At 47.1% G+C, this 8,988-nt stretch overlaps 2 protein-coding genes across 2 annotated transcripts; one reads left to right on the plus strand and one right to left on the minus strand.

Moving 5' to 3' along the window:
• Positions 1–1,056: 1,056 nt before the first annotated feature.
• Positions 1,057–2,625, plus strand: VTN00DRAFT_7544 (uncharacterized protein; the record flags this gene model as incomplete). The annotated part of the gene is made up of 2 exons (XM_069434299.1): positions 1,057–1,524; positions 1,582–2,625. 2 exons carry the CDS (start codon positions 1,057–1,059, stop codon positions 2,623–2,625), a joined length of 1,512 nt encoding a protein of 503 aa, XP_069287594.1.
• A 5,279-nt stretch (positions 2,626–7,904) lies between these two features.
• On the minus strand, positions 7,905–8,619 carry VTN00DRAFT_7545 (uncharacterized protein; the record flags this gene model as incomplete). The annotated part of the gene is made up of 2 exons (XM_069434300.1): positions 7,905–8,067; positions 8,477–8,619. 2 exons carry the CDS (start codon positions 8,617–8,619, stop codon positions 7,905–7,907), a joined length of 306 nt encoding a protein of 101 aa, XP_069287595.1.
• Positions 8,620–8,988: the final 369 nt, after the last annotated feature.

Consider the following 8,988-nt stretch of genomic DNA (forward strand, 5'->3'; position numbering starts at 1 on the left):
CATTTATCGAGATCAGGAGAACCGAATCTATCTTCATAGCTGGCTTCTGCACTGGCCAGTACCCACTAACTAAAGTCAAGTCTCCTTCGCACTAAAGGATTTCCGCTGAAGGTCACCAAGCCTTGTCATGACCTGCAGGCGGAGACCAGGATAATATCGCTCGTTCTCCGAAGAGGGTGATGTTTAAGGCTTGAGCCAGCGGGACTCTTTCTCTCACAATCCGCAATTCGTTGACCTCTCCTCAGCAGCCTTGGGCACGGTTCCCATTTGGAAACTAGCAGGTTTCCTTTGTTGTTTTCTTTGCTTTTGCTTTATCATTTTCTCCCCCCTCCATTTGGGTGTAGGTAACGTCAATACTCGCCCCCATTCTGCGCCTCCCTTCACCAGAGACATTCGACGTGTCATTCGTTGTTGCTTTAGCTCCTCGAGGCATCACTTGATTGTGACGAACCAGAAAAGGTACGACGTGATAATTATTTTTCTGACGCTGGAGACCCTTGGCACGTCCTCTCAACTTGGTCGGTCTCCTTTACTCCAATCCCGAGGGGAGCTTATTATCGTGCGGGCGAGCCAGACGCTTCTACTGTACTATGCTTCCGGTCTATGCATCCGAATTGTGACCACCCAACGAATCGCGGGTCTGATGCTGACCGTCAGAAGTCCTTACTCGTTGAGTATTAGCAGTCCGCGATAGTCGAGATCACCGCCAGATTCAAACCTCGTTTCGTATACGGCAAACCTTGAAGGTCGAATCTTGCTTCAACAGACATGTGGTCGACTCACTATTCAGTCTATTAAAAAGCACATCTTATTTTTGTGCTATATTCATTGGCCTTGGACGCACACGGCACGAAAAATAAAGGAATCTATTTCGGAGAAACGACAGATAACGGAACCTGCCTCATGCAATCTCTACTGTTACCCCATTCGTCCTTTCCCAACAAACCGTTCGGACACCCCAGATCCGACCTTGAGTCAGGGCCGCTTTCGTTGAATCTGAGCTGGTCGACCAACTCCCACGGGCCCAGCCTTCGGGCTCCTTACCCTTCTCCCCCTATGTCTGGATCCCCTCCAGCAGAGAACCCTGCTGAGCTGTCTCGAGGAAGTAGGCGTCGAAGACGCTCAGAGCCTCATCCAGTGACTACAAATGGTGCAGTGGAATCGATTCTCGCTCCTGGACCTGTCTCGACTGCTGGGGAACGGGAAAGACAGTATGCAGTGTCAGCGCAGACGCCGACGCTACCAGGGAGACCAGATATTATTCAGGAGTGTCTGCCTTCATCACGGCCTCCTGAGTACATCGGTGGAGTATCAGCACCAGCGGAAGCACCATACCTTCAACCTGGACCGGCCACTGCGGCTCCAGGGGCAACAGCAGTGGCAACGGCAGCAAGGGCACTTCCGCCGAGACAGACACGGCGGACAAAGGCGCATGTGGCATCTGCATGCGTAAATTGCAAGCGAAAACATCTGGGGTGTGATTCGGCTCGACCGTGTCGGCGATGTGTTCTGGCGGGCAAGGCGGTAAGTTTGTTTCCCGATGGTTCTATGTAGTTTGTTGCGTGCTAAGATGGGGAACAGTCGACCTGCGTAGATGTCACGCATAAAAAGAGAGGGAGGCCTCCTTTGAAGGCGGAGGAAGCACCTCTGAGGCCATATACCTCTCCATTCGAGGACTCCACTAGAGAGTCGCTACAGATCTCACCGTCATCGAGCCGCGGGCATTTCCACCGAAGAACTTCCTCACGCGAGATTCGCCCCATCACAGATCTTCAGTTCTCACGAGCCGGTGACCCTGGTCGAATTGGAAGCGGTGGGCTGGGTCCAGCCGTGGTTCAACCGCCCAGGTGGCCACCTTCGATGTTTTCTCCGCCTCAGACATTGGCAACTTCGCCCTCGATGCCCGGTAGTCTGGGGCCACGACCATTCTCTTCGTCCGGCGTGTTGCAGCACGCGTTAGTAACTCAAGCCCCATCTCCGTATATCCAGTCCTCCGCAGGCGGACTTCCAACGGCGCCAGTGAGCGGCGGCCATAACCCTGTTGAAATATCGCGGCAGGTGCCGCCTTATATTGGCCGTTCACTGCCCCCGACTGTATCCCCACAGCTGTATCAGCAACCTTATCGAGCTGCACCTTCGCCCTATATTGACAGGCCTAGGACGCCGCCGACAGTCACTGAGCCGCCCGTCTCGAGGGAATTGCAGCCACCGTACTTTGAACCTGGCATTCGCTTACCCCCTATTCTTCCTCCGACGACAACAGTGGCAGAGTCTGTCCCGGTTCCATCCGCTCACCGAAGAAGCGATCCTTTCCCGACTCAATGGTCCTTCAGAGAGAGACAGGGCCACTTAGTGGAACAGCGACAGCCTGCTCCCCATGAACCGAGAGAACCGGTTTCCCATCAGCCCCCTCCCTATCAACGATTTCCTCCTGAATTAGTTCACCTTGATGTTTCGCCGAGACAACAACCCGGTCCTTCAGTTCCAGCGGCGCAGATGCATCCATCACCAGAGTCACCCGTACGGGCTCAAGCTGGGCAACCGAGAACAGCAGCTGAGGGTGACGACAGTCCGCGGCCTGCGAAACGGCGAAGAATGGCGCTGGACGACATGGTGAACGACTGATCGATATTGTCATAAAATAAAGTGGATTGATATGACCTGGACGGCCGTTTTATCTACTTTACGACTATAGAGGAGGCAGGAAACCTCCTTTTTAGTTCTGAGACAGATTCTATTGCAGAATCTACGATGCCTTGATACTCCTATTGTTATTATATCCCTATCTACTGTTGTTGGAGGCTGAACTGAAATATCTGCTCTATTTCTTTGCTGTCTTTCGTTTCAGGCTAATTGCCTAAGTGATACCCCCTTTTCGGGAATGAATTGTTGCACATATACCATACTTCGCACCAGGACTTGGATGTCTGATTGGTTGCCTTTCTGTCTGCGACCTTCTACCTTGATTGATTGCATGGTACGGTACAGGTTACGCTGCCTTTTTTTTCTGAATGCGTCGCGCCTTATCATGAATCAGCTGTTTCTGTTTCTGTGAACTAACGGCTATTCTATCTATTTTTGATGCATGTGGTGAATTGGGAATTATATACACTGACCAGTGTCAGTCTGTCGTTCTATCGACCTCCCTTGATCACTACTCTACCTACCAGGGGGTGATATGGTGAGAAACGTGTACATTATAGAACAGAAGAAAGAAAGAAGGCAAGAGGAAGAATTGGGATGGCTGGCTCTGTCTAATATGCCTCTGGACCGAGTTTGTCGAATTGACATACATCCATCAAAACACCATGTCATGTCAATTTATTGTCTGGATAGACTTTTGTTTTTACGAATTCCCTTTGTTGTTTCCTTTAGTGAATCGAACTGTTCTATTATTAAAACCATATCCAACAAGAAGTTCCAACGTCCTTCTCAGAAACTTCAGTCCGACGGAATTCTCCATCGAGGTATTGCACGGGTGACTACAACCTCGATAAATCCTCCCGCGTCGTACAGTAAGTACTGCTCCTCCGAATCACCGCCAATCATCAATTATCCACTGTGTCACTAGTCCTCTATCAATAAGCTTTTTGCCTCTCCCACCCACGAGGTGCAACGTTCCGAAGAGAAGAAGAGCCTACCCTGGCTAGTTAGCTCGCTGGAAAGGAAAAACCCTTCGTCCTGAGCCGTTGGGGGGGGGGGGGGGGGGGAAGGCAACACCTTCCTGAACCGGGTCCCTGCGTTTTAAGATAAAACTTTCCATAGGATTTGCTCTGCTTTGCTGACTCTGCTAAGTCTGAGTCTGATCTTTCTTTCTCCGGATTCCCCTTTCGGAGGTATATCATATCACCTCATCATCCTCTGCGACACGTGCGCATCATTATGCGGATAATCGCGGTAGTGTACGCTAGGTGCTTTTTTAATCTCCTTGCCACAGCTGACTCTAACTTTCCCGTGTTACATACATATGTACAAGCGAGGCTTGGATGGGATGTTGGTAGCCTGCCCTGCCCTGCGCGCCGGGATGAATGGACATCAATTGGTTTCTGTCGTCGGAGCGATGTTCCAATTTTTTTGTTTTGTTGGATCTATTCGCGAGCGCTCAGACTCCCTTCCTACCTACCTTCAGGTGGGTTGGGTATGGTTATTCTCGGCGGTTTTTGTCTGGTCCTATCGTGTGTGCAATTGGCGTATATCGTGTCGTGTCATTCCGGATGGATGGATGGTACGGTATGATGACCGTGCCCGGACCTCTGGACTTCGAACAATAGGAAGAAGGAAGAAGGGAAAACGGTCAGAAAATAGTATCATGCTAGAGTCTTTAACTAAAAAGGGGGGGGTCAAAGCGCCGACGAATAGTATATTTCTCTTGTTCCAGTGAGAGTTGAGGTTCATCGGTCTTGCTGCTGTGCTGCTGTGATGACGGGATATATTGTACTGTACTGTTGTACTACTGTACATACATGGATGAAATGTTCCTAACCAACGAAACGAAACGGAATGGATGGGGTATATGAGCAAGTTTCGCTTTACTTTGATAACCATGGTAGGATAAAGTAAGAAGTAGGATAGGATGGCAGTTCATCGACGTGGACTTTGCAATCAAGTTGAAAAACTTACATTCGCTCGCTTAATGGGGACTGAACTGGAGAGGAGAGTGAAACTATGACACACTTACCGTATAGTATAGTAAATGAAGTCCGAAACTGAACAATCTCCTCTTTCCCCGGACGCAAAATACATAGCATACACCTGCTTCGAAGCAGCTTGTCAGACAGACTTGTTAATCCGTTGCGACTGATGGACGTGACCTGGCAGGAACAGGAATTAGTGTTTCACGGCAGGGCAGGCAGTTAGTTAGTTACCGATTTCCAATTTCTCTGGCTTGCAGAGGTGGAGGTGATAATGAGTGAGTGACAGTTCAGCCTAGCTCCGAGGATAGGCGAGGGATAAGGATGCTTTTTCTTTTGGATAGGGTATAGCATAGAATTCCTCTGAAATCTTCGACCTTGAGTCTAGTCTAGTCTAGGAGGGTAAGATAAGAAGTACGTGCGGGCATATATACATATCCCAGTCAGTGGTGGGAGTGCTTCTTTCTGAGAGAAAGAGATGAGAAGAGAGATGTTTGGTGGGATCTGGCTACTGTTAGGTATATTCCTCATAAAATAACCTACTGTACATGTACGTAAATATGCGTACAGTCCATATATGGATAGGGGATCTATAATAGTATAGATACGACAATGACAGGATAGCTAGGCAGCTACCTACCTACCTACCTGCCCTGTCTGTCTGTCTGCCTGTCTGTCTAACTCTATGTATGTACATATGCAGAAATGTGTTAAAAAAAACCTGCTTCATGCACGTCATTTCATTTATAAGTCCGAGGTAGCATAGAATAGCGTAGCACAACGTAGTATTGCTCCGCCTGCTGGTTAGGTAGTTACCCAGAAGATTTGACTGACGATATGGTAGATCACACCTCCATCCCGTCCCCATCTCCATTCGCAATATCTGATAGGTACTGAATAGGGGCTGGGGCCTGGGAAGTGGAAAGTGGAGAGTCGGAAGGTTTTCCTTTTTGCTTTTCTTCGATTAATCAATCAAGTCTAGAACTGAGACCCGCGTACATCGTACCTGGATACCCGGTTGCTAGGTATGGTTACACAGCAGACAGGATTCTTACCGTCCCTAGCACATGACAATGCCGAGGCAGTAAAATCCATCGTCCCAAATGGCAGGATGGTAGAATCGTTTTACTAGCTAAAGAAAATTAGTTCAACCATTCGATGAAGTATTCTTCGCGATGGACCAACCGTCGCAGCCATCGACGCTCTGCAGTGCGCCCTTCTGTCCCTCTGAGGCAACTCGGTCTGATCTCAAAGAGTGTTCCGCAGACGGCGACTGGCTGATAAGATGTTTCCGTTATTTTGTATAATTCGAGGGTTCTTGTCTCTCACTTCATCCGCACCTTGGCTGAGTCCGTGAAGTATAATGAAGTAGAACCTGAATCGGGTTTCTTCTGCTGTCCTCCTAGATAGAAGATAAGAAAACGTCAAGTCCAATCAAATACATAAATAGAAATAGTCATTTTGCCCAGAAGGATTGCAGGATTCACATCATAAGATGTATCGATCAATCTCACACATGGCATCGAGCCAGCTTTCTCTCTGCAATTGCAACTTTATGCTTCTCTAGTCCCTAGCCCCCTTCGTACTCAAGGTAGCAGCCACCAACTTCCTCCTCCCCAGAACTGGGGCAATACACTTCAATCCTAATGTAATATCATTAATAAGTCGCTGCTCAGATTCATTATAGAAGCGAACTCTTACTGATGGAGTTCTTCACAGTTATTGGTATAATCTTGTTAGCGCATATTGTCCTGGTATAGCGCCGAATTTTCCTGTTTGTATATATACTTGGTGTTTAGAGCACTATATCTCAATTAATTGTTGGAAAATTGATGATAAGACCCATGGTGTACTTACCACTCATTAGCCGTGACTCTTTACCAATGTCAATCATCTGTGAAAAGCCATATCTAAATCAGTACTACTATAGAGGAATCTACGTGTTATTAAGATGACGAATTGCAGCAATAATTGTCAGAGGTTAACTAGATAAGATGCCACTAGGCTGGAAGAACTGTGGATAGAATTTTCAAGCACTGCACCTACAAGGCTGATGACATACCAATGACATCTGCCACTGTCCAGTTTTTGTCGCAGTAGTAGTAGATTGATCAAGCTCTAAAAAGGAAATTATAAAGGCGTTTAATCTTAAGCTTTCCGGTGCTGTGAACTCTTTAGTTCTTTGAGAAGTCCAACAAAGGCAGCAGCCGACAATTTCTTAGTGAGGTCTACTGATTGATCTATGCCGTTGTGTCGATAGAGTTCCGACATATTGAGCCGCGGCAATAACACCATAAGCACTATGAATATGTCTCCTGCCTTGGTTAATTGCCCTTTGTAAAACTAGCAGATATCTAGATCGAGGTTTTCACAGAAAGTGTTCTTCTCATCATTGTCGCTGCGGCCGCATTTGTTGGTATGTTTTTCGACCAATGCTTGACACAAACGGACATAGTCGATGTCGTCCGTAACAGAAACAAGCTCCTTTGACAGAATGCTGCGTTGCTTGGTGCAACAAGTAGGACGTGCATTCCAGTATTGTAATATAACATCGCTAGTGCTGCAACCACAGTCGTCTTTCCACATCATGGATAACCTTCAAAGAGACCGAATCCACCTTATAAACGACATGAGAAACCAGAACAACTGTACATTCGAGGCACGAACCTAAAACGCGGATATAAGCTGTCTTTATCCGTGTTCAGCAAGAGTCACCACTAATGATATATCCTCCACTATAAACATCAGTATCGTCTCTAGCCCAAAGCTGAGGCCTGTTGTGGAAAAGAGCCAATTAACTCATCTTTGAAAGGATATTCTCTCCTAGATAATACTATCTGCTGCATATACTTTCGAGCAGGCCCACTGCCGTGACACGGCCTGAGAAGTACCATATTTTCTGTCCTTCAAGAACCATGTAAGCTGGCCACCTGTGTTCACATGGATTGAATATGCCGTCTCTGGAAGAGAACAGGAACAATTTGCTCGGCCATGGCTTCCATTTTGACTAAATCCTTTTCATATTATATTGCTCTTGTGCAGCAATCAGAGCATGGTTGCATGCATCGTTAGAGGAGGATGAGGAGGAGAATTCTGCGTAAACATCCTGACGACAAAGTTGTGGTGGACACACTTAAATCTCTGTCTGATTCTCAATGTTCAGGAAGTTAAGCGTGATATGGCAATCGTTAATTAATTAAAAGCGAGAAAGGACATCCATCTCATACTAGGCCCTTCGGGTAGTTTCCAGGATTGTCCAGTGTCGCCTTGGTTTTACCAGGGATTTTTTTCGATGAGGCGTTCGGCAATCACCGAACTATGGCAGTCAGCGAACTGACGGCTTTCGGCTTTGGACTTGCGAGGATTGGAGACACGCACGTAAGCGATCTGTCCAGCGCGGACAAGCGCCGCGTTCACGGAGAATCTCGGCTCGGCGCTATCTGTGGTGAGACCGATCGGTGCAGTAACTCGGTGTGAACGTTCTTATCGCGTTTGGGTGCGACCGGTGGTAGATCGATGTCGAATGGGAGACGGTTCTGGATTAAAGTTAAAGATGACCAGGGATAGACACAGCAAATGGATTTAGGTGAAGAAGTCGGGAATGACTTTTTGATATACAGAGAAGGCGTTGGTCGATAGAGTCAGAACTATTGGTACTATGTCCTTTGATCAGTGTAAAGATGTAGTCTTCAAAATGTCTTCTGGATTATTAAGTGGGAGGATATAAAAAGAAACGAGAAGTCTGAGACAGAAGCTTATCTTTCATTAATTAGCATCACAGTGTATATTTGCAGCCACTGCGTTGGTATCTGAAGTAAAAATATGATTGTTATCCTCAAACTCACAGCCAAGACTCCTTGATAGCTCTTCGGATGCTTTTGACGTGGTAAGTAAGTATCTCTTTAATGCAGCGGTAGAAGGTCCTTCGAAGGGCGACATCTTCGGGGTCGGTACCGGAGAGGAATGAGAATAAATGCAGCAGAACCATTGCCCTCTCTCCCAGGCCAATTTCCCGAGAAATTTCTCTGCGCGCTGTGTATGCTCATTTGTCAACCCATATCTGGGACAGCGAAAGCAGAGAAAAAGGAAGAAGAAAAGGAGTGAAAAAAAATCCAATATATAATTTAGGTTAGTCTTTGGTTGAAGAATTGGGATTAGATTTCATAATTCACACTTACATCTCTACTCCAGATAACGGCCACCATCTTCATCCTCCCCTGAATCGGGGCAGTAGACTTGAATCCTAATACAAGATTGTCAGTGAATCACTGCTCCAACTCACATGTAGAAGTGAATTCTTACTGTTGAAGACCATCGGATCTATCGCCGCTATCTGAGGGATACTAACAACAAGTTG

Source organism: Thermoascus crustaceus (genome assembly GCF_041956765.1).
Source record: "Thermoascus crustaceus strain CBS 181.67 unplaced genomic scaffold VTN00scaffold_4, whole genome shotgun sequence".
Classification (NCBI taxonomy): domain Eukaryota; kingdom Fungi; phylum Ascomycota; class Eurotiomycetes; order Eurotiales; family Thermoascaceae; genus Thermoascus; species Thermoascus crustaceus.